Raw genomic sequence first — 26,846 nt, 5'->3', positions numbered from 1 at the left:
TTGCTTTGCATAGCCTTCACCCTGGTGCTACTTTCAATAAGTCTATGTGAGCCAAAGCTAAATATAGACCAAGCTTTATGGCACTGATGTTGTTGTATTATGAAATCAGTGGACTAAATTTATGACACCTGCATTTTTCCATGAGGTGATGATAGTAGGGACAATGAGGTTTACTGTAAGCAGGAAGGAACAGGGGGGTTGGAAAAAATTCTAATTAAAAGTGGACAAGGCAAGAGGAGAGATGAGGGATTGACAGAGCTGAGGAGAGACATAAATAGTGGAAACAGCAGTGTGTGTGAGAGAGAGGGAGATGAGAAGAGCTGAGAGGACAGTTTTATTAGAAGATAGAGGAGATGAGGTCAGAGCATCTGCCCCACTGCCTGGACATGACCAGAAATCAAAAGCACATAAATCCTCTTGATAAGGACGTCCTGTGCTGTTCCATATACACACCAGCAGACTGTCAGATACTCCACACACACACACACACACACACACACACACACACATACACACATAAAGCTGTTGCAAGCGCAGCCTTTCCAGTAATCTCTCACATCAAGCCTATACTGTTCTTGATGAAGACTTAATCAAAAATGAAAAGAACATGAACTTTTGCTGACTGCTGGTTGTCCTGACAACCAGTTATCTCTTGTGTCATATATTTTTTCGACAGTCTCACTGAAACTTTAGTAACACTTACAGCCCACCAACTGCAGTGTAAATATTTTGCACATACAGGGTACCTATGAAATACTAACTGGAACTAAGACTGATGTAAAAGGGAATGTTTTATTTTCAGCCCACGAACCACTCACTTACACGTAACACAATAAGACAGCTTTCTCACACATTTTCACTGTTTTGTCCGACAGTTGTAATAGCCATACCTGAGCTGGGCTTAGTCATTCTTGCTTTTAGAAAAATAACTCGCAAAGAGCAGGGAAAAAAAAAATTACATGTAAATGCTTATTATACACAAGATACATAAAGATACACACTTCCTTCCACAGTTAGGCAACAGTTTTGTGCCTCAGCAACAATAATGAAAAGTACTTACACATTTTGAGAGTATATGATCATTTTAACATATAGTAAATCAGGGGTTTTCAAAGGCTGACAGTCCTTTGGAATTACAGCCCCCATAATTTGGGTGTTTGGAGGACGTAAACAGGAAGTATACAGGAAGTAATTTCTTTCAGTTTTGACTTTTTTTCTATCAATTAGTAGTCCTGGTTAAGCAGTTTACCCATGGATGTACAGACAATTGTCACTGGATTACTTTGATGCTTGAGAAAATATAAAAATGTGATGACTTTCAGGCTTTAGATTTATGGACATTTATTTGCAATGGAATCTGAGATAATGATATTCTTGAGAAGGGTAAATCACACTGAAGCTAAAGATATTTGTATTATCTATGTGTGTTCCGACTGGACTGAGTTATGACTCAAAGAAGGAGTAGAAACTTTGACGCAAATTGCGGCAGTGGGGTCGGTTAGAGAGGTACGTGTCATAGGCACTGCTGTAACTCCAGCTGCTGACCACGTTGATGAGTGGACTAAATAAGCCGGCCAATACAATGATTAACTTCCCATTGTGAGAACACCAGTGTGCACCTGTTCCTTTCACCTCAGCAGTACTGCCTCATGGTTCTCCCTCCATCCCCTGCTTGAACTCTTGAACCACAGCAGTAAATGATACCCCAACTCATTTTTATCACACTGTCATCACTGTTACATATCCACCCAAACACCCACACAGTTTTACCCAGTGTAATATAAACCCTTCTTACACAGAATTACATTACAGAATTCTAACTCCTTGTTTCTTAAATGTTTTTTATTTGTATATTATATATTATATAAGCTTATAAGCCATTACATAAGTTGCTTACTGGCATTATCTACCATATTTCCTTATGGTATGTTCTGAGCATGGATCAGGTGATAGTGTTAATCAGTCAGTGTATTTGGTATTGGTTTAAACACCAACTTTATCCAGGAAGGGCTTACCCTCTCTGGTCCCATTTGTGTTTACTGTCCAAAACTCATTCATGCAAGAGAAGAAGAGAGGACAGAGAGGGAGAGAGAACAGAGGAGTAAGGAAGGAAGACAGGAAGTGAGGCAGAGAAGATGGGGGGTGAAGAAATCCAAGGAGATGAGAGAAACCAAGCGTGTCCAAGAAGAACAGTGATTTTTATCTACTCCCTTGCAGCCTGTGAGATGTGGCTGACTATTGATTAGATCTCAGCTGAAAGAAGTGGCCCAAAGTAAAGGGCGAAAAAAAAACTGCATCTGAATTCTTTAGAAATGAGTTTTGATGTGAAAAAAAAACTCTGACCTCATTTGTCAGTGAAGTAAGCTCATCTTGTTAATGTTTTGTCCAAGTCAGCAGGAACAAAAGTGTGATCATGCCGTACCTTTGTCCTCACAGTCAAAAACGCCCAGCTCAGATGATCAGTGGGTCACTAGTGTTCTAACCATGTGTCCCTACCCTTGGCCCCCCTATTTCCATCCTGTAACAGAAGGAGATGAGTGTGACAAATCCACTCCTCTTGTTCTCCTTCAGCAGTGACGAAGCCCTGCCAGGCTAAAGCTGTGGTTCACGGCGATGCTAATGCATCGTGCCTGAGTTGGTGAGCAAGACCAGGAAGGGCGATCGACGGTTGACCGATTTCACTCAAAGATCCTGTCAAGTGAGACTGTGAGTCGATCACAAGTAGAAACGCAATTCAGGTGTTTCATCAGATAACAGGTCAGGGGAATTTGACTGTAGAAGTAGAAATGCCCACACCTTACTACAAATTAGCTGTTAGCAATATCTTCTTAGAAAAAACACTTCTCACTTTTATGGTGCATTAAGTTTTCTCCGTAATGTACTGTAGGAAATTATATTTCTTCTGGACTTTGCACTCCAGCCTTTGGTTCTTGATATTGTCTTATCTGAGGACTGGCTTTTCTTAGAAGCAGCAGACCTCAGGCAGGTCACTTCTTGATGCAGCTAATGGTTAATGACTAGTGTGTCATAGCCAAAGCCCGCATTGCTTTGCCAGTGACCTTTAACTGGCATTTGACTGACGTCTGCTAGGCAAGGACATGATCTTTGGACTGCAGACATCTCCCACGCAGCTGTTAAAGCCTGAACTGTGAACGCTGGATGGAAAGTCTTCATTCGCTGCTGATTCAACTAAATTAATTGGAGTTAATGGCTGTCACCAACATTTAGGCTAATATTAGAAACATATTTCAGTATGATGAAATAGACTATAGACTCTCTGACACAGTCTTAACAGCCACCACCCCCCCGCCCAAAGGAAAAAAAAAAAACACAAGCATGATTTATTGCTGGGCTGTTTTATTCGATTGCATTAAATGTAGCTAAGTACACCCAGTGAAGTGGTGAACACTGTCGCCCCATGTCTCTTCACATTTACAAAACAGGTTACACAGCCCTGCAAAAAGCTTCAGTTGTACTTGCCATGAATGCAATTGTATTACTGTCAAAATGGTTTTTAGTCACCACTGGGGATACGAAGGAATTAAGAGGAACAGCCCACAAGGTCCAATTATATTTGATACAAAGGATTTACACTTAGAGCACAGGGAGCCAAAATCCCTTTCCAAGTAGTTGGCTTGTCATGCATACTGTACCAATACCAGGGAGAAATGCCCCTCACTCCAAACTTCTGTTTGTCCTCTTTTGAATAGTTCAGCTAATTGACTCAAAACTTTCTTTCCTCCTCGTTAAAGACCTCAGCACATATTCACATTCGCTCCATATAAATGCCAAGAGTCAGAATCCCCTGAGTCTTTCAGATTCTGTGCTTAGTAATGAAACTGGTGAGCTGCCAGCTTAGCATTGGTATAAAGCCAGTTTGTATCAGTTTGGCCAGCTTCCAGCTTCTACTTGCCCTCTTGGCAATACCTGATAGAGTCAGTAGATTGTCTGTTGAAAACCTTGACTTTCACTACATTCCTGCATTGAAGTCCCTCTATTAAAATCATGTCTTATATTCTTTACAGCCCTGATATTTTCCTCGATCATCCATTGCCCTCTTTGTTGTTATGACTCTCCTCTGATTTAAACATATTTAAGCAGCATTTAAATGAGGGAGCTCTCTCATGGTTTGGAAAGCAGTTCTAAGCTACCAGTGTTTAGCATACACTTGCAATGGAAAACTGCTAATCCTCTGCTATGCTTTTGTTCCAAAGCCAAGTACTCTGACAGTGGAAGAATGTGGTTGGAGTAATAAACTGGAGTTGGAGTTGCTTTCCTTGCATGATATCTCCTCTTTGCTCACAGTAGATGTACACAGTATATACACATCCCTGAAATGGTGCAGTGCATTTGTTTCCATCGCGCTGGTGGTAGTACTTCATACCTTGGCTGCAGTTTCCCAGATTATTTGTCGTTACACAATGAGATGTGTAGTGTTTCACCCAACCCTAGCTATAACAGTGGGCAGGGGAGGGGGAGAGAGGTAAAAAGTAAGGCAGTTTTTTTGTGATTAGGAACCATCCTGACTCATCTGTGTCAGATTTGATAGAAATCGTGGGAGAGAGAAGGTGTTGTAATGAGAGATACACATCTGCATGACTGCATACCATATGGTGAAATGTAAGGGAAGTAATTTGAGGAAGTAAAACAGCTTTATTTTCAATCATATCAGGGTTTCAATACAAGAGTGATTTTAGATAGATGATAAATGATAAGGGAAACTAATAAGAAATTATAATTTTGAGACATTATACAGTTTTTCTTTTCCTGGTCATAATATAAGTTTAGATCTATTAACTGATATTAAATGTCAGTAATGTAGGATATATTAAGTATATAACCAGTGACTTGAGTGTTGACAAGACACGAAAGGAAGGTAAAAAAATCAGTTTCTCCACCCCCTGCGGATTAGACCCTCCATTATCTAGGAGATCCACCGGCATCAATACCTCTTTCGGTCATGCTCCCCCTCTCTCCTCCCTCACTCCCTTCCCCTTTCTTTCCACTGACCTTGGCCCACTAGAAAAAAGGGAGCACCCTCCCTTCCGAGTCTCATTGTGAGGGAATTTGGGAATTATTGTTGTTCTAATCTACCCTGAGAACTCGGCTAATCCCATCTTCCATCTTGATGTTCCAGAGCTAAAGCCAGAACTACTGTGCTACTGAGGCTCAGCAGCACCCTGACTATGCAGCGTAATTTTCCTGTTTTTTTTTTTTTTTTTTGATCCCATTGACATACCCAGCTCTGTTGGAACTGCTGTGTGCACTGATGTTTTTGGGCTTATGGCACACTCTTGACAATTGAGCTTCAAGTTAAACTAGTCTGCTTCCACTTGTACAATATGCTGACTCACACCATTACGAGTGCAACAACAAGAAGCTACTGTGGTTGCACTTTGTTGCTACATATTCTGTTGTACTGTAAAAAGCTCTGGCCTATTGGTCTTAGACAGCCTAAAGACTGTGGTTTTGTCGTACTGAATCCTTGAAAGTCCATGAGCAAATAACGAGTGTAGCAACAAAAAAGCGGAACAAGCTAACATTCAAAGTGAAGATATAAAATTAGTAGATTAGCATGCAGTGAACCTAACGTTAATGTTAATATCATCAATATCACAGGTATAGATGCATTGCCTTTGAGTCGGTCATTTGTCACCGAAATAGCTCAACAGCTACCAGTCTGTGACATTTTTTACAGACATTCATGTTCCGTAGAGGAGTTCCTGACTCTTCAACACTAGAAAGTTGACCTTTTTGGTTTTGAGGGAACCAAGAATGGTTGAATGGTTGGCATCTGGACTCAGTTGTTGATACTTGCAGACGTTTCACCTATTACCCAAGAGGCTTCTTCAGTTCAGGACTGAACAAGCCTGTTGGATATCGGTCAACACAGGCCAAGTACTGCCAACTACTGCATATCCGTATATGCTTGTTTGTCTAAAATAAGACAAGCCTTTTCTGCGAACATGTTTTGCAATGTTTTTAAAGGCAGTGATCTCATGTTTTCACCTTTAGCCAATATAGTCAAACTGTGCTCGTGCAATGTGAAATGTTTGGGTTGTTATGACTATCTCAGTGAGACAGGAGGTAAGATTTAATGTAAAAACAAAGGAAACTGAACCAAATCTCATAATAGCCCCTGCAGTCAGTAAATAGGCTCTGTGCCACATGGATATATTCTCCTCTTTCTGTTCGGAGAAATGAGAGAAAAAGAGCAAGAAAGAGAGAGTGCTAGTGATATGGGCTAAGATGTCGGAAAAAAGTCCAGGGAGAGCAGCTTTTTTAATTTCCAAGACGACTTGCATGGGTTGAGGCACAGTAGGATGACCATGAATATTAATGCTTTGCCAGAAAGTCAGGGTTCAGAGACCTTGTCTCATTTTCTCCTCAGGATTTAAAGATGAAAACAGTCCGAGTGTGATGCCAGAGGATGAAAGTGGCCGCAAACCCGAAAGCAGCTTAGGGTCAATATCCCAATCTTGAAATCCCAAACTTACCCCTTGGTCTGGTTCCCTGTTTAACAATAATATTACAGTTCTCTCCGTCCTGCTGTCTTGTTTCTCGGATGCCTGCTCTCGCTTTTCAGGTTCACTCCCTCTCTCTCTCTGTTGCTGGCTCTGAACAGTTTTTCTGAGGCTTAATCTCCCATGGGAGATACTGTATACTTGCTGTTTGTATTCCATTTGGACTGCCTGAATCATAGTTCTTTGCCTCTCTACCCACTGGGATCTGATTTTCCCCCTCACTCATTCATTTTAAGAACCATCCTTGTGATCTAGGAACAGAAGCTGGGGAAAAGAAAGAGAGAAGAAAAAGCAGTGACCTTGGTGTTAATAAGCAAGTCTTATCTCTGACAGAGAATAGGATGGCTTATGGAAGACTATCTTGCACTCATTCTGTCTGATTATCTTTATATTTTCTTTGTCTTTCAAACATATTCCTTTTTGTCTCCACATCTCTGCTTGCACCTTATTCCCTCATTTGACTTTATCGTTGCCCCCCTCCACTGCACTCTCGCTTTCCCCCTCATTTCATTACTCTTTGACGCTCAGACATATGTGGGACATCACACAGCCTGTTAGAGGTAGAGTAATACACCAAGGGGAGCTGGTGGAGGACAGGACGGGAATAAGCAGGACAAGGCAGAAAGGGGGTTACCAGGATAGAGGGCCACAGACTGGCTAATAGCATTGCTATGAACACTGTCTTTGTCTACTGTGTATTGTGCAAAGGACCTTAAGCAGAGATATTGCTTACACTTTGTGGAATGGACAAAATAACAGAAATGTTTTGCAATACAAGCACAGCAGCTGCAATTACCAGTTCAGTGAAGCTCAAAATGATATTTTTGACAGATTGGTTGTGTACCAATATCCTCTTACATGTCTCTCAGATGACCCAGTACTTTTCTGACTGTAAATCACAGTTATAAAGGATCTACACAGGCTGAGTCATGTTGAGTACTAATTAGCAGTATGTAAGCTTCTACTTTTTTCAATATATTAGGACTGCTCAGTTATAAAGCCTGTTTTTGTCTGCATGTGTGAAAACAAACATTGCATAAAGCCTTTTGTTGCTCCAGAGGGAGCGACACAAAGTCTGACAAATTTCCTCAGGTGATGTCGCATGAGTCAGCATCAGTGGAGGCTGAATACAACAAGTTTGAAAATGAAAAAAATCTGAGGTTGTGGAGTTAGAAACTGTGAAATTACCAGGTCTCTGTAGCCCACTCTTCATTCCTGCTTGAGGCTAATCACTTGAGGCTATGTTAGCTACTACTACCATAACGCATCAAATCTCTGACCCAACTCAAATTGCATTCTGGATAACGCAGGCTCCAGGTTTTTGACAAAGAGGATGAACATGTATGATGAAAAGAGGCCATATCTAGGTGCTAAATGATTTAATTCTGACCTAAGTATTAGGGGTGTCATTACTCTAACACTCAACTGAAGTCAATACTAAATCATAATCGTAAAAGTCAGTTGTCTCACTACACTTCAGCAACATTACAACTGTCTCTCCAGTAGATTTGATGTTTTGATGTGTTGATCAAGTGTAAGTTGTGTGGTGATTCCCCAAGAGAACAGTGAGATAGGATAAAACTATCTTGAGTCGTAGCTTTATTATACTGTACTGTTTATGTTTATGGTTATGAGAGTAAAGGGCAAGTATATAGTGAAAGTTTACATAACCTTGACAGTGACTAAAATGTTGTTTTTCAAAGATAATCCATATAGAACACAAGAGAAAGCAAAGGGCAGTTAAGGAGGTCAGTGAGGTGGTGACAGAGGAAAGGGGTCTGATGAAGTCTGGATATGGTGCATGTGATGTTTTTATTTCTTGATTTATGTGACTGTGTGGGTGATGTGTACATCCTGGCATTAGTATGAGAATTTCCCTGAGCTATATGACATCCTGGGTTTATGAGGTGAAAAGGCAGGTCTTACAGCTGAGGTCTTATGTAACCTAAATAATAGCAAGACGACTGTTGTCTTAAGGGGACGTAGCACAAAACCAGGTCAAAGGGCAGGAAAAGGGGTTAAAAGGAGGGGGGTTCTGGACATGGTATGTATACAGATGTGTGTGTGTGTGTGTGTGTGTGTGTGTGTGTGTGTGTGTGTGTTGTACTTCCTGTTCACATATTTTCATACCCACTGAGAGAAAGCACCTTCTCTGGAACAAGGCTCAGTAAGAGGCCACATAATAAAGGATGAGAAACTGCATGATAAACATGTGCAGTTCAGCCTAATAAAGAGCAAGTAAGGAGTAAGACTAAGAGTCTTTACAACCGTCACACACAAACACACACAGATACGCCTCTCTTGTTTATAATTTGAAGTTGCCAATAAATATGTAAATGCATGTATGCATTTGAGATGAAACTATAAATATATAAATTGGTATGCAAGATATGAAAAATATGGCAATGTAAATTCAAAAGAAGACAACAATTATGGAGAACAATATCATACATATACCATTTGTGTTGTAATAAATTGAAAGCACAGTAATTAAGAAAAGAATCAGCTTTAGAGGTGCTGGTATTACCTCCAGTATTTCCCAAATAAACAGACACAGATAAAGGTTGCACACACACACACACACAGAGTGAGAGATAGCATTTGACCCTATGCATTGCTTTGTCAACTACCAACCAAGGAGAAAGATAATAAATTGAAATGAAGGATGAGTAGAAATGGTGGATGGATGTGTGGATAATGTTAAAACTGCTCAATCAGAAAAGTCATAACAGGGAACAAATTTGGTTCTTTGAGGCCTCTGGAGGTTCTTTAAAAAATAAAATACACTTGCTAAAACGTTCTTTGTGGATCTAAAAATAGCCCTTCTGTGGCATCACTCTGAAAAAACTTTTTTGGTTCCAATTAGCACCTTTATTTTTCTGAGTGTACTGTTAAGACCAGCGCTAAAAATGAGAGAATAAGAGGCCACCAAAAGGTCTACAATGACTAAACCAGACTCCATATTGCACACACACACACACACACACACACACACACTGTTACGATAGAATGGTATCATATTGTATTTGACACCCTCAGTAATTATTTGGATCCATACTGTCCTTCCAGCAGCAAGCTATAATCATAGTCAAGGGAAAAGACTGTTCACACACTGGGAAAGTTTTTTGCAGAGTTGCAAGTTTGGACTCCAATACACACACACAATCTCAAACACACACATTTCCTCATGCCAAATTGTGGTAAGGTAGAGGCCCAGTGGAGCAGCAGCCACTGATAGGGGCCTTGATAAGACCTCTTTGAAACGGCTGCAGTCACTGAACCTGTCCGCTCTGTGTGCCAAGGACACCATTTACCTTACATAACAGCCATTCTGGGTCACTGACACATCCATCTATGCTGTTCTCCTTTCTCAAGAACTATGTGCACCTTGACCTTACCTTCCATTGTTCCATGTATCTTACATTTCTCTTTCCTCTCTCTGTATGAGTGTGTGTGTGTGTTAGTGGCTCTAAGGGTATTTATGTTTTATGCGCATGATATGTGCTCTGTCAGTGGTGGGAGTCACATGCTAGATGATGATTGAGAGGAACACTTTGTGGTAAAAGATTGTTCTCAGGAGAGTGTGTCACTGCAGCTGTCACATGTGAGGAGATTACTGCTGAGGCTTGGACTGACTCACTCACTGCCTCCTGTGCAATGCAAATATGAGCCTCAAATGTTTTATTCTAAAAGTGATGGTGTTGACTTTAGCTGTAAGGACTTCCTTAGCTGAGCTTGATTTCTTCTTTCTATGAAATTTCACCTATTTGTAGGTCAAATTATTTTTATATTTTGCATTGGTTCATCAATAACTCTAATTAAAATTGCCTCTGTTAGCCTTGAAAAAGCCTTATTGTATTAAGATATAAATGAGTATTGAGATAGTATGAACCCCATTGGCACATGCATTTTAGTCTTACTGCTTAAAGATTATTTCCATGTTCAAAAGCTATAAGGGAAAGACAAAATACTCAAGAATGGGGCTTTTGCTCCTGCTTTCTCTGAGATATTGAAGCATTTATTCCACGTATTTGGTTTTAAGCTTTATTGGCCTAATGCAAAAACACAATTGATCCTATTCCCACAGGTCAGGAAGTGGAAGATGCTGGCCCGCCATCACGGCGACGGCACGGGCAAGCAGAAGGAAGCAGAGTCCGACGTCCACCTGGGAGGTTGTCAGTCCTGGGGGATCCACGCCTCGCCCCTCCTGGCCAGTCCTGTCATGCTGGAGTGCTCCATCTGCAGCGGACCCTACATCAGCTACACCCTGGAGGATACCTGGCAGCCACGGCAACGCACACAGGCGAGTTGGTTCTGTCCACAGCTAATTAAATTACAGTTAGCAAACATTAATTTAAGCAGGGGACTTCCAGGTGTCCTTCATGGGGGAGTTCAGGAAACCCCTAGAGACATTGTGGATTGTTAACATCTTTGTTATATGAGGCAGCAGATGTTAGCAGTGTACATATGATGTTAATTATATGATAACGCCAACTGGCACTTGACAAAATAATGAAAATATGTTAAAGGAAAACACGTCATAGGACTTTGAGTCTGAAGTAACTTAATGGAGACACTATGCACAGCTCTATATTTGTCATTCACTAACTCTTCATTTCAGCTTATGATCTTATTGGGTGGTACAGTTTTTGTGTGGCATGTTGTCATGACTGTAGAGAATGCTACTCTATAAACATTTCCTGATTCACCTACAGTTTGGCCACAGATCAACTGGCTCTGTTCACTGCCAATACAAAGTGCTGACTGCCACACCACTTTTACTGCTGACCAATAGTGCTAATTGCTATTCAACATGACATGACCCACCTTTGCAGCAGTACTTGTAATTATCATGAGGTTATTTCACAGTGTAGGACCTGTAATGATTCTGCATTTAAGTAAATAAAAGTTTGGGAACTCCACAAGCAGCTTAGAGAAAGGTCCATTAAACAGCAGCTTCTCTTCCTTGTAGCTTTCTGCCATCTTTTCCACTATCTTTCTCTTCCTGTTATTAGAGGTTTGAAGGAGCAAAGAAGATGATGTGATTTACTGTAGCTGTCTAACAAGCTAACATTAGCACAAAGTAATATTTTAACATTTGTCTCTGTGTCTGAGGTGTTTGGCACCAAAACTGCCAAAAACATGTCTGGGAAAATAAGCTCTTATGTCACAACATAGTAAATCATCAACAGTATAGTGGCTTAACTCACCTTGATTTTAGCAATTCAACTGTTTCCTAAAATATCACATCAAAATATGTAACATCAGGAAAACAGAATCATTCAAAAATATGGATAAAAAACAAGATTTTTCACACTGACATTAATAAATATCGCACCTCTCTCTCTCTCTCTCTCTCTCTACATTTGCATCTTTATTTCCCATGTGTTTTCATGGATACTAAGCAAGGCAAAAACACCCAGAGAAATGTTCTAATTTCTTTAATGGAAAAATCTGAACATTTCTAGCCTTTTTACGGTTCAATGAGCTTTATCTTGTGACTCACAGTCAAGGCATACAGGCCTCTACCTCTCCTTGACCCTATTTGCCTCTGCTGGAACAACCAAAACTTTCTATCTTCTTTTGGAAAAATAAATCAGCCATGAAATATTAATGAACAGAAAGCCTAGATTCACCATCACTATGGATACAACTCCATCAGATCTCTTTACTGAATCAATAAACAACCTGAAGTAAGAGAGAGAGGGGAAGGACACGACAGATGTGTGGGAAACTCAAGGGGAAAGGACAAAGGGGCATGAATGGTAAAATGCTTTTGACTGTAGAGACACATTGACAGTATAAGGGGATAAGAACAGCGAGTGATGTGTGTGCATGTGTGTGTGAGTGTGAGTGTATCTTAGAGAAGAAGATGGACAGGCGAGGCTACTGTCAGCTATATTAAGACTTGATACAGAGATGAAATGACCAGCATGATAGGCAGACGGTTGAAAGCAGGGCCTCTGAATGAATAAACAAACTGATGAGATTGAAACAACTCCTGCAACATAACACAAGCACGCACACACACATGCCTCAGCTTGTCTTGTTCTCAGAAAACACCCATGGGAGAATACTGAGAGCAGCGATAAGTTTTCAGAGCTGCGGTGTGGAATAGTAAACTAGGCTAAGACTGTATTTAACAGAGCCATTTTGAAAAGCTCATGACTGACAACGACATCGTGAAAAACTAATATCTGACACAGCGGCGCAGTTTCAGGGGAATGTCCTGAGATGCAAATACCACCAGTCCGCTGACAGCTGCCAGTTATTCTCTTAGTATATGTGAAAGGGAAAAGTGGGACAGAAGTAAGTAGCTGCTATTGAGACATATGTGCATGTTATTTACTTGCATATTTTTGAGCCATTTAGCCATTTAGGCATTATATTGACTTTTATAATCAAATAGGGCAAGTCCAAGATCAAATCTCACACACAACTCTACATGCACACGCAGTGATAAAGAAACATGATAAGATACAATTCATCATATATAGTATATTGAGTATATAGGGAGTAAATAAGCACATTGTGGTGTTCATGAAGCAGGTGTCCTGTACAACCTTAAGCCCAAGCTGAGTAAGATCAGCTTCAAACTGGGGCTAAGTCTCACTAAAGGACAATCTCATCATGTTATAGAGCAGGGGTTTCTCACACACTTTCAGCAGTCTCACCCTGGAAACTCAGCCTTATTAAAACAACTCACGTGGGGGAAACCGACTAAAACTGGGCCACGAACCAGTCTGGCTCGGGGACCAGTGGTTTTGGAAATGCTGATTTAGGGTGCTGCCGTTCAAGGAGGTCATAACTCATTTTGTCACAGTACACCAAAACTTTTCAAGAGCAAAGAAAAAGCAGCTTAAATCTGTGCTTTGCAAACTTTCTCTCCAAAAAGAAAGTGAATTAACAGGGAAAAAAGACAAATTACATATAATTTGGGCTACTTTCCTGTCTTGTAAATTATCTAGTGATCCCTTAGATTTGTCTTGTGTCCCCCCAGGTCCCAACCCCCACATTGGGAATAACTGGTCTAGATTGTGTCTTATTCAGCTTATGTTTTTGAGTTTATCTACTGGGCATTTGAAAGGGCGTTATGAGCCTAAGGGCTGTACATTTCCCACAAGATATACAACACCTCTTACCATTCAACTGAATTGAAACAAGAGAACTGCCAAAACTGGATTTGCAGCATCTGAAATGTCAGTGGAAATGCATCAATAAGTAATTTATGCACGATTGAATACACTTTATTGAGTATTTTGTTTTCTACAAGTTGTTTTAACTCTATATATATACTATAACACGGAATGGAACACAACATTATGTCCAACTTTTCATTTGCTTGTCTTTGTCATTTGAGTGTTTGTGTTGTTTTTACTAACTAATGCCATACTTCTCTCCTAGGCGATGGACCTGTACTACCACAATGAGTCAGACGCAGACAGCTACTGTTGCCCTGGCGACAACAGTAAGTCACCGCCAGCTAAACCTGTTGTTTTGTATTCTTCCACTTCCTCCCATCTCTCCCTCTTTTCCATCCATCTTTCACAAGGCGGCTCTGGTGCACAAACTCTCATTCCTGTTATCTTCCTCCATCACCTCTTTCCATCACTCCCGGGTCATTTCTCTTTATTATCTTCTGTTTGGTTTATTTTCACCATCAATCCAAAATGATCTTCTACCAGTCATTCTCTTGTTTGTTGTTTCCTTGCTGTCAGGGTCTGATGGTTGTGTGTGGCCACATGATTCAACCTGCACACACACATACACACTTTGCAAGTTTACCTTATCTCACCACTTCGTCCCCTAATCCACCTCTAATAACTGTTGTCCATAAACCAAGATTACTATTTGTTGTTTTGTGGAAACTGGCAAAACAGTAGTTACAGACATGATACACAGGACTGATCATCACACACATGACACAGTGACCTTTTCTGTTTACAACTTCACTGCAGCTGAGACATCTGCGTATGTTTCTGTGCTTGTTGCTTGCATGTGTGCCACTGGGCAAGAGTCTGTACTAATTTTCCACCGTGACCATTATTTGTGCCAGAAATCATAGTCCAATCCAAAGAGCACAACCTGTGTGTGTGTGTCACAGTTTGGCATAGAGCTTATCTACAGTATTACATTTTTTTATTGGTACCTTTAGCTTTGCTGGGAATCTTGCAGACATGAGCTCCTCTCGTGAGTGTATTAATGTGTGTGCACGTGCATGTGCATGAGCTTACCAGTACCCCAGTTTTAGTAACAAACTGACTTTTTTTCCCTTTGGATTCAAAAAATGATCAAATTCTGTGACTTTTTTTAAAAACTGTAATCATAATTAGCTACTGAAAACTAACATTAACATATTGTGATTTAATGTTTTGCATTGGCATAACATTATTTTGCTTTTCAACATAGGAACCATTCATTTCTGTTCTCGGACAGTATGCACATCCTTATCTTATCCTCAGTGGTGGCAAAAGTATTCTTCTTCTTTACAAAAGTTACATTAGTAATACTGCAATATAAAAATCTTCAATGACAAATAAAATACTGTATTCAAAATGTCACCTAAATAGAAGTATGTAATCATCAGCAAAATATACATAAAGAATCAAAAGTAGTCTTGCCCCTTTACGTTTTATAATATTAGACAATATATAATTGGATTGTTATTACTACCACTGTGGCCAGCTTTGACTGTTTTATGTATAGTTTATATATCTATCACAGGGCAACATATTTTATATAACATTACATGCAGTATAAAGAGTATAAAGAGGCATGAAATTGAAATACTCAAAGCCCAAGAACTGTCAAACAGTCCAACATATTGTGGCAGATCTGCAGGTACCTGCTGTCTGCTGGAACATCTCCAAAAAAGAAATGCGACAAGAACCCCATTCTGATGAAAATGTTTTTCACTGGGAGTTGTCTGCCTGTTAATTATGGGAGTTTTCAGAGAGAAATCCGAGCAATTAGCCGAGCTGGTGACAAGCTGTTCCTGTGACCTCGGACGTGATGCTGTTACACCCTGCCCTTCCAAGTTCAGCAATTAGTGGCTTTAGGAGCACTTATAGGTTGAGGGATGTCACATATCACAGTGGTTTATAGTGATGCAGTGATGTGCTGTGACATAAAGAGTACTAGAGAGCAATGGAGAGTTAGGTATAGATCCAGTAATAATAATTATAGTTTTACTGAGGAACAAACAGTAAAAGATGTCTGCGTTCTTTCAGAAAAAGTACAGAGTTGTCTTATGTAACAAAGCATCTGCCGAGGATACCCTTATTAAACCACATTAGTATGTTCATCAACTTGCTGCAGTGTAGCTAATCAGCATTTACCCACTAACTTAAAACGCTTTTCTTTCTCAAATGCCAACAGGTTTATATAACATGTGATTACTAAGCCTGAGTTTGTGTGTGTGTGTGTGTGTCCTCAAACTTTACTTTTTTGTTCTCAGTTGCACAAAATACTATCAACGGATCCTTTTGTGAAGCTGTTATTTACTCTTCTCTCCCACCATTTATGACGCATCGCTCACCTGTGTCAACCTGTCCTTCAGAGCTAAACAGGCAAACACACCTATGCAGGGACACACACATACAGTATACATGCAAATGATGTAATTCACGTCCTGTCTTTTAAACCCATCTCCAACCATCACAACCCTGCCCTAATTCCAGCCTTAATCCAAAAGCCAAATCCTCACCCTCATACAGCCCCACTCTTTGCAGAAATGTTCTCACTTTTCAGGCGTCCTGTCGGCCTGTAGAGGTTAAAATACAGTGTTCATGTCCTGCAGGCTGTGGGGGGGCCTTTGTTGCTTGTCATTCTCCATCTGTCTTTCCCCTTGTCATCTCTGTGCTGTCACTATCTAATTAAGGCATAAAATACCCCAAAGAATACTTAATGGAAGATGGAAGTCGTAGAACACACAGAAAAGCTTTGTTTTATGGAATTGTAAGTGCCTTAAACTGTAATGCCTTAAACTGTAATCTCCTTAACCTGTACAGTGTTTCGTGGACAGAGAAGCAATTTGAAATTTATTCCTGAGAGAGGCAAAGAGGCAAGAGCCATGAAACTGTTTGGTTGTGTTGAGTCTATAAGCAGCTGATGAGTTGTACTCTATGACCTGCTCTGCACTGTTAATTGGGATTCATTAATTGGAATCATACTTGCTGTCCTCTGTCTCCATTTTCCCTATAATGAGTATACAATTACTTGATTACATATCAGTTAATTTCTAGAAAATTATTATGAAACTCTGGGACATACACAACGAAGTGTTACCGAACACACTCGTTAAAACACGCACACACGTATCAGACAGACTAGCAAGCAAGCTCAAGAGTTTTAAGTCAAACCAGGTAGAGCCTCAGTGAACCACACCATGACCGTCTACAGTGGTATGTGAAGGGATAAGTAGGTTACTTTCTGGTAGCCCCCGCTTGCCAAGCAGGCCACACACACACACATACCGTATCCAGTGGCAAAATAAAAGCCTGGCTGTCCTCTCTGAATAGCCGAGGCCTTTATGTAACAGTGTCATTTGGTTCCTCACCACCGAGGCTCATTCAAATTCATCACCAGATCAACTATAGCCACAAACACACTCATCATCCCCCACACAGGGGCACAGAGAGCGGACATTACAAGATGGAGGGAACAGGAGAGTGACGACAGACGTGACTTAACGGATGGATGTCATCTGCCGGAGACAGCGTGACTATGGGCATGTGCTGGTCTTTGTGTATGTGTGGGTAAGCTGTAGGTGGGTGGGCTGAGGGAAGCACGTGTGTGTATGTGTGTTTGTTTGTGTTTATACTATAACTTTAATATCCTGCACCTCAGCCTTCCAGTGAACCCCTCTCCCGTCCTTTCACGAAATGGCCCCCGGAGTGTGTGTTTGTGTGAGTCAATGCTGGCTTTGGCAACGATGACAGTGCCACTAGTGGGGGTTACATAACGTACAAGTATCTCTCTTTCTCTCTCTCTCTCTCACACACACACACAATCATAGAGAGGCGGCAATCACACAGCTTGAGTATTGTGGAGCCTCCTCTTGTTCGTGGTCCGAGCCTCAAGCAGCCTGTAAATCCAGAAAGGGAAAGACGGCCAGAAAGGAAAAACACTGTGTGGGGCTTTTGTTATTGTCGCTCCCTCTCCCTCTTTCTGCCTCTCTCCTGATTTTCTCTCAACACCTCTCCCCTCATTTCATTCAACTCTGGGCTATGACCACAGATGCAGTCAGCAGAGCAGTGCTTACACTCCAGCAGAGGTACTGTAGCTTCTTCTTCATTGCCTCTTTTTTTTTTTTTTTTAGTATTCATAACTACATTGCTTTTTTTTTAGTGCTTCCTTCTAGGACAGGTCTTTATGCTAACTTTTTTCAAGGTTAGCACTGTTTCTGTGCTTTCCTTATGTTCTTATTGCTCTTCCTTTAGGAAACAATGTGTGATGTACAAGGTTTTGCTTGTCTGGCTCATGATGCTTTCAAGTGCTGATAAGAAACATCGGTTTGTGTCCCACACGGACTGCTACTGTAGTGTTGGTGGTGAGATATCGTAGATTAAATGCACTCTGGAAAGAAAGCACTGTGGCGCTGCAACCTGCACTGTCTCAAGGAGAAATATCTTTTTCTAACCAACTCCGAGAAGTCCTTGGTGGTGTAGCGAGGGAGGGGTGTGTTGGACACCTAGAGGGATTTTAGGAAGTACCTGATGTGCCCTTTCTCTCCCTATTTTAGAATGTGTGTGTGTGTGTGTGTGTGTGTGTGTGTTCATGTCTCCCTGAAGGTTTGTTTTGCCCTCCAGCTTTGCGTATATGTGTGTGTGTGTGTATGTGTGAATGTGTGTGTGCATCAGGTGTCTGTGGGGGACAGATTAATAATAGATTTGACCTGAGTCAAGGGAGAAACAGAGACAGCAGTAACAAAGTTGAGGCTATATTTAAAAACTGCAAAGTCATACAAGCAGCCGCACAATGATTTTCTCTGAGAGAGGCAGGGGGGGAGGTCAGGAGCAAAAAGAATACACACACTCTTTCTCGCACACATACACAGCCATCTTCGTGACTCTGTGTAATTTGTAGATGAGTCTTAATCGCTGCTTGTCTTTGCCTCTGCGTGCATTTCTACAGCCTAATAGCAATTACGCTCCGGGGTAGCTGTCGCACACGTTTTCACACACTCGCCCTTGCTCAACTTTGAATTCAGGGGGGAAAGTGAAGAAGCAGAACTTGCCCTCATATTACCACCACTGAGGTTCCCTTGAGCAAGGCCCTTAAACCCCCACTGCTCTTGCTTGGTGGCCGGTGGATCAAACTGTGGCTGTGTACTGGGGGAGCTGGGTGACTTCCAGGGGTGAATGGGTGCAACTGTGGGAGTGTGATCAAGGCATTCCTAAAAATGAGAGCAATGAAACTTCCCAGAATGAATAAAGATTTTTTTCTTTTTTTTTTTCTATATCCAAAGGTTTAAAGGTTCATCCATAAAAAAATTAAAAAATAATATTGCTCCATTCCTAATCAACCAAAACATAGGGAATGTGCAGAGTAGATATAAAAACATAAAACTATACTACATAATACATTTCTTTGTAAAACATCCAAACAATAATATAAAGGCAGATTACGACTAAACTGAATTAAAGTAAACCAAGCTTTATTCTGTGAAAATACCTGGGTGTATACACAGGCACAAAACAGTTGGGAGAGCAATTTATCAAGAGACGGGCGTGATTTATTACGGCCCTGACTTCTTGGGAGCTGCCAGCTTGGAATTAATGTGAACTCTGTGAATTTCCAAACCCAGGTTACTCTTTAATTCCCAACCCAGTGGGTGAATGGCCACAGCATGGTGGCTATGGTGAGAAAAAAAAACTGCATACCGTGTAGTGAAGATGAAACCAACTTTAAAAGGCGAAATTTCAATAATCCAAGTTTTCGCTTTGTGTAATTCTGAAGTACCAGTTAAAGAGAAGTGCAGTTTCAAGTGAAATACAGATGAATGTGGAAGTGTTGAGCCAATCTGATAATGCAGGCATTCACTGACATTATGTTTGTATTAAAAAAAAACTTCTCTTCAGGTATTTGCTTGTAGTTTACAGGCACATAAAATTAATATTTGGTTCAAAATCCATCAATTGCATGAGCTTATACCATTCTATCCATGTCAGTTCAATGGGAGGTAGCTGCAGTAATAAATAAATAAATATAGTATTTGTTGCTTTTGTTCATTTGTTATTAAATTAAAGCTCAGTGCAACATTTTCAGTGGCTGAACTCGAAAGTAGGAGCTCATGAGGAGTATTTGAATGCAGCACCCCCCCTCTCCCGCCCTGAGGAACACTCATCCAGCCATCGCATGAAACACACAAAACTGTAAGAGAGTGGAAGGAAATAAGAGGCGGGACGTCTCCGCCCAGAAAAGAAAAGGGGAAAAAAAACAGCTTGAAGAAACTCTTCTAGAAGAAGAATGCGGTGTAGTTCGATTACCTCCCTGCCGAGGAGCCTAACGCCTCTCCCTGTGTTGTTGTGATTCGGGAAATAAAGCATCCATATGAAAGACAAAACGACCGCTTTGACGTGTAAGTAGGCTGCTTATTCATTTGAAAGCATCAGCGATGGGTTTATCCAATGGAGAGAAATCTTAATAATCCCATAATACTCCTATAGGAAGACTGTGGGTCGATAATGATTTTATAGTGAAACTTAATGGCATTTCTGCAGTAACCGGCCTATTGTGATATTTATAGTCTCTTTTGTAAGAGTGAAGCTATAGCTCCCTAACCCACTTAGTGTGTCTGTGTGGAGTGTCTGTGTGATTGGGAAGAAAGCACTGGCAGACATACTTGGGGGGCGCTCCATTCACCCCATAATCCCGTGACCTGGATTTATGATGCTGTTATCTATGGTAATGCCTAACTGGGGTCCGTTAAAAGTGCCAGGAAAACCTTTACGACTCTCTCTTTTTGCAACTTGTTGAACCCTGGCGTCAGAATGAGAACTCCTTCAGATCTCAAAAGTTTGTTTGTTTTCCATGGAGACTGAATCTGATGTGGTTTTGGGGTGTAGAATACGCAATTAAATGGGATGTGCGAAGGTTTAAGTGATTTTACGCAGGGTTATTGTTGGAGAATGCAGTTTGCATTGTGCAGCAGTTTACCTACATTGCTACTGTATTGTACAGCTGTTTGCTTACATTGTTCCCACGGTGCTTTTTCCATTAAGTGTTTGGAAAATTGTGCAGGTTGCTTCATTTGGGACTTTTAATGTGGCTCTTTCTTTTTTTACGCACGGTTATCAGTTGTCTGTTTGAATTAATTTGGCCTTTATAGGTGATATCCCCCTACATACTCTCATTCCACCGAGGGGTGTTGATAAAACCTGAACCAGGTGCCTTACATAACCGTGCCTAACCGAGCTAGCCTTGTCCTCTTGCGCGTGCCAGCGGCCAAAACGCAGCGCAGAGTGGCGTTTTTCCACATAATTTTATTCTCGATCATCACATTGATGTGTTTTGGCTGCTCTGAGAGGGCTCGCCGGTAGGTTAAAACAGTGGGTTTCGTCTTCTTTTTTTAAACCTCAGCTGGATGGTATTCAAGAGTTCCTCAGTCAGTCTGTACTTTTCCACTACCGGCGGCTTTTCTTGGCACCGGGCCTCCTTCGGCTCAGGCTCTCCCCTCTCGTCTTTTGTACAGCCTGATATGCGCCACTCCCCGGCCGTTTTAATTGAGAAGCGGCCAAACAGCGAAGCTGATAGGCCCAGTTAGGAGGCTATCAGATTATTTGTACAGGACTTGAAGACTCCAGGGGGCGATTTCGCCCAGGGAGCATGGATACTGTGTGACAAAAATAGTCACGATCTTGGAGAATAACCCTTACATTCAAGAACTTTCTCGAGCACTTTCACTTCACATGCACTGTCTGCAGTTTATTTGTATCCCCTGGAACATTAAGTGACACCATATGTTTCTCAGTGGACACAGCTGGATGCCATTACATTAGCCTTTAAGATTTGTCTTTGAAGCTTTGTGTTGACTGGAAATTCCCTGTTCCTGGTGACAGTTTGAGCCTGAGTGACACATTGGATGTTAAGCAAAGTTGCTATGGTATTGCACAAACATGTGTTCAAATAGTACAACCCAGTCTTTCAGCGAGCTGACTGGTGGTGGTGGTGGTAAAGAACTTTTTTTTCCTTCCCTTTTTCCTATGTTTTTGACGCAAGCAGTTCTTGAGGCGCGGCTATGACGCGCTAGGAGCGCAACGGCCTCTGATTGGTCGAGCACGGAATCGATCATTCTCTCCTGCTCTGTTTTACCAGGACGGAATGTTTGCACGAAAGGGGGGTCACGCCCACCGGAGGGGGTGGTGGTGGGGGGGGGGGGGTGTACGTGGGTGTGTTTTGGAGAGGGGGGTTGCAGCTCCACCCTCCTCCTGTCTGGCCTGTTATAAAACAAGAGCCAAAAGCAAGACAAGTTATATTTTGGCTTTGGGCAGCCGACGAGTGCAGAGCTGCTGTTGAACTCATCACATCATGACGATCAAAACAGAAACAGAGAAGCCTGCCCTGACTTACTCGAAATCTAGAGGGCTAGTGGCTTTAGTCACCGGTATGGAATCACAACTGGATATAGTAAAGCTGATTCTTCGTGACATGGATGGACAACTTTTTCTTGTTCAAAGATCTAAACATCCTTTTTTTTTCTGTTTTCTTCTCTTTTGCATTGCAGCTTTTATGAAACAGAGAAGGATGGGTCTGAACGACTTCATTCAGAGGCTCGCCACAAACTCCTACGCCTGCAAGCAGTGAGTACCATCTGACTCATGTTATTGTTCTGCATTCACTGGAGGACAAACATTAGGAAACACAAGCAGAAATGCCACTTAATCTGTCCTCAGGAGACACTTTGTGACTCTGTGACTCCCAGATCAGCTAATTCACTTTAAAACACACACACACACACACACACACACACACACACACACACACACACAGTTTGTTATTAGATGAACTAACTTTGAACTCTTTGTTTTTTCCAGCCCTGAGGTTCAGTCTATTCTGAACTTAAGTCCACCTCAGGATGCTGAGCTCATGAACACAAACCCCTCTCCTCCTGTAAGTATACTAAACAGTGAATTGTGCACTTCTTCCTTTGTAGGTGGAGATGCACAAACATTTCCTCTGCTAATATATTGGAGTTATTTTATGGCTCTAACTCTCTCATCCTTCTGTCTCTCCGCTCCCCCTCTCACAGCCCAGCCCATCCCAACAGATCAACCTCGGTCCGTCCTCCAACCCCTCGGCTAAACCCAGCGACTTCCACTTCCTCAAGGTGATCGGCAAGGGCAGCTTCGGCAAGGTCCTGCTGGCGCGCCACCGCACAGATGACCAATTCTACGCTGTCAAAGTCTTACAGAAGAAGGCCATTCTCAAGAAGAAGGAGGTAAACGCTCTTGCACGCAGGCATTCAGCTGGAAAAATGCACACAAATGAACTCATGCAGCAAAAAGTGTCTCCTTGTCAACCTCTCTAACCTCTGCTCTTTGTGCGCCTCAGGAGAAACACATCATGTCAGAGAGGAATGTGCTGCTAAAGAATGTCAAGCACCCGTTCTTGGTGGGTCTGCACTATTCATTCCAAACGGCCGACAAGCTCTACTTCGTCTTGGACTACATCAACGGAGGAGAGGTGAGTTGCTTGCCAGCAAAGAAGGAGGATGTGAGGCAGAGATGAAAGAGGAGAAGGGAGAAGCTGAGCTATTTAGAGAAGGAGCCGATTGAATGAGGGGGAAAAAAAAGGGGGAAACTTAAGCAGAAAGAAGGAGGGAAGGGAGATAGTGGACTGTAAATTCAGAATCTGACATAAAGATGAGGCAGAGGCAGATACAGACAGAGGGGATATCCTGTCATGAGAAGCAGAATAGAGGCCATCGCTCTATGTCTTTTTTTTTTTCTAGTCTTTCTTTCACTAAAGGAAACACCTCTCAGGAAATCACGGGTTGGGTTTGGGGGCAGCGGGAGAGACTCGCGGGGGCCAAAATTAGCAGCGCCATTCAGACTCAGTGTGCGTCTAATCGAGCTAATTTCCTGCGATTGTTGGACGAGCAGAAGACAGTGCTGATTAAATATGGGCCTCATCAGGAAACAGGACGCATTTACTCTCCTTCTGCCCTTTCTCTTTTCTTCCCTTCTTTTTTTCCCTTCTTTTCTTCCCTCCATTCCGCTGGTCTCCCCGCTCAACCTCTGGCCCTCGTTTCATCTGTCTTCCCTTGTCAAACTTTTTCAAGCCGTTGCCTTCCTGCCTCTTTATTTCCTCCCATCCGGTTTCCTTTCTGTCTCTGTATCTGTCCTTTTCTTGCACTAATTTCTGATCCCTATGCATGTCTCTCTGTCTTTTCAGAAAGTTATACATGTATGAATAACCTTTGCTCTCTTTTTTTCCTGTCTTCCAGTTGTTCTACCACCTACAGAGAGAGCGCTGCTTCCTCGAGCCCAGAGCCAGGTTCTACTCTGCAGAGATTGCCAGTGCCCTCGGCTACCTCCACTCCCTCAACATCGTCTACAGGGACCTGAAGCCAGAGAACATCCTGCTGGACTCCCAGGGACACATCATCCTCACAGATTTTGGCCTGTGCAAGGAGAACATCGAACCCAACGGGACCACGTCGACCTTCTGCGGTACGCCAGAGGTAAGGATGAAATCCCCAGTGGCCCTCTACTGTTTCTGTGTTTTGACGGCACTTTGTAATGTTCAGTGCATGACTCTCACCACTTCTCCTTGCCTTTTCCCCTCCACAGTATTTAGCTCCTGAGGTGCTACACAAGCAGCCGTATGACAGGACAGTAGACTGGTGGTGCTTAGGAGCTGTTCTCTATGAAATGCTCTATGGCCTGGTGAGTAACAGTCACATTCACTTTACATCATTTTATACTAAGTTATACTGTACACCTCGAACAACAACAAATCTTTGGCATCATTTGTGTTCCACGTGTTTGCACAGGAATGTGTGCATGATTTAAAAATGATACAATCAGCGTTCGTCACATGGATTCCTTGCTCTGCGTTGTTGCCAAGATGCCAATCGTTTCCTTTTGTCCTTCCTCAGCCTCCGTTCTACAGCCGTAACACAGCAGGAGATGTACGACAACATCCTGAACAAGCCGCTGCAGCTGAAACCCAACATTTCCAACGCAGCCAGACACTTACTGGAAGGCCTGCTGCAGAAGGACCGCACCAAGAGGCTTGGCTGCACAGAAGACTTTGTAAGTGTTTGATAATGTGATTCCTTGTGTGTATCTGTACGCTTGTTAATATGGTGTCTCTATTAAAGCCCATTGCTTAATTAATTGTGACTCCTGTCTTTTCCAGATTGAAATCAAGAACCACGTATTCTTCTCTCCCATCAACTGGGATGACCTCAATGCCAAGAAGATCACCCCTCCCTTCAACCCTAATGTGGTATGTTCCTTTTCAAATACTCCCAAGTGCTAATGATGGCAAACATTTCCAATTTTGGCTTGGTATCATACAGCCTGACTAATCCCCTGTTGTCTCTCTCCCCCCTGCCCCCAAGACGGGACCCAACGACCTCCGGCACTTTGATCCTGAGTTCACGGACGAGCCGGTGCCCAGCTCCATCGGCTGTTCCCCAGACAGCGCATTTGTCACAGCCAGCATCAAAGAGGCTGCCGAGGCCTTCGTGGGCTTCTCCTATGCCCCTTCTATGGACTCTTACCTATAGGATTTAAACACAGGCACTCAACGGACACAGGTTTAGACTTAACAGGACATAAACTGTGGCATGTCCGTGGATCTGCATCTTGACCCCCACCCTACATCTCCCATCAGGATGATGGGCATTTCCGAACCAACCCCCTGCAACAACACTGCATCTACAAAAATTTATACACGTGTACTTGCCATAATCTCTCCAGCTCTTGAATGCATTTAAGAAGACTTGCTACAAGAGGATGCCTGCCATTAAAATGACTCATTGGGGTTGTAATCCACCTTACCATCATTTACCGACGCACAAACCTTCCACAGCGGACTCAAACCAAGATTCCACTTCAGATTTCAATTGTCCACCATTAACCTGATAGTGGAGGTCGTTTGCACATAGCTCAGGCAGCTTAAAAGCCCCCACCACCTCGACCCTGAAGCCACAACTGACAAGCACACACTTACACACACACACACCAACTTCCACCTTTTCTCAAAAGAGGAAGGCTGGACCGTACTGTACCAGCCCTGAAAAGGAATTCCATCTTCATCTATGTAGCGAAACATCTTCTCTCTTTTGAGATTCTGTCTACCACCCACGGGGACCTGCTTGTTGAGTCTGAATGAGTAGCTTGGAGATGACATTCATTTCTTTGGTGCTTTAGTTTCTTCTCATTTTCTTTCTGTGTGTTTGAAAAGGGAGTCATTTGAAGCTGAATGTTACAGAGGGGGACCTTTTATTTCTCTCAAAGGTGCCTTTATTTTCTTCTCTCCATCAGAACTCACCTCTTTTCGGGGGTTTGTCAGTGTCGCCATTTCACCTTGTTTATTTTCCCTTTTGAAGTCGCCAGAGAGGATCGATGTAGCACTAAATTTTATACACCTGTCTTGTCTTTAACACGTGAGACATAGGAACTCAGCTGATGTTTCATATCTTCATTTGCACATAAAACAATAACGGTAATGCTGATATAGAGAGAGAGAGGGAAAGAGAGAGCACTGCTGCTGCTAGGCGAGAAAGAGAGTAATGTGTTCAGAGGCGTCTGTGTAGTTCTGCTTGCCAACTGTGTCCCCCTCATATAGTCTTCCATTCGCCTCATAATAATGTAACGGCGGCCTACAGCCGGGCTGACAAATCGAAACTGAACATTCCATTTTAATATTGCTGTAATGCAGTTTGATGGTATTTAAGTTTGTTTGTATATTTGGAGTTATGTGTACTAGTTTTAATGTATATTGAACAAAAAATGACTAAAGGTATGCTTAAATATGTATATGTAACAATTCATGTTAAATGTACTGTAAATTGTAAAATTGTTTAAGATTTATGTGACCATGTTTGGTTTGCAATAAAAGTTTAACTTTATTACACCTTAAAACAGTTTTTTTATTATTGATAAACTGATTACATGTTCATTTTCTTTTACTCTGAAATATGCAGGTTCTATGTAGTAATTTTTATAGAATTTTGTCTTGACATTGACAGCGAATATCCAACAGTGTCTGCAGAAAATTAGCACATCACATTAATTAAGTTATAGAATAAAGTAAAAAATGTAAAGACTGAAGCTAAAATGGCAAACATTTACCAGTCCTGGCTGG

General features: G+C 41.9%; 1 protein-coding gene across 1 annotated transcript in view; it reads left to right on the top strand.

The window, feature by feature from the left end:
* Window positions 1-26,623, top strand: part of sgk1 (serum/glucocorticoid regulated kinase 1) — a 36,463-nt gene extending 9,840 nt beyond the window's left edge. Inside the window, 12 exon segments of the mRNA XM_018696122.2 lie at window positions 10,612-10,827; window positions 13,929-13,992; window positions 22,252-22,327; window positions 22,562-22,637; window positions 22,777-22,965; window positions 23,079-23,210; window positions 23,974-24,210; window positions 24,320-24,415; window positions 24,628-24,654; window positions 24,656-24,784; window positions 24,891-24,980; window positions 25,096-26,623. Of these exon segments, the coding sequence (XP_018551638.1) occupies window positions 10,612-10,827; window positions 13,929-13,992; window positions 22,252-22,327; window positions 22,562-22,637; window positions 22,777-22,965; window positions 23,079-23,210; window positions 23,974-24,210; window positions 24,320-24,415; window positions 24,628-24,654; window positions 24,656-24,784; window positions 24,891-24,980; window positions 25,096-25,263 (1,500 nt within the window). The 3' untranslated portion in view covers window positions 25,264-26,623.
* Window positions 26,624-26,846: the final 223 nt, after the last annotated feature.

This window comes from Lates calcarifer, linkage group LG7_1 (genome assembly GCF_001640805.2).
Source record: "Lates calcarifer isolate ASB-BC8 linkage group LG7_1, TLL_Latcal_v3, whole genome shotgun sequence".
NCBI classification, from domain to species: Eukaryota; Metazoa; Chordata; class Actinopteri; family Centropomidae; genus Lates; species Lates calcarifer.
This window is presented reverse-complemented; position numbering and strand designations above follow the sequence as displayed.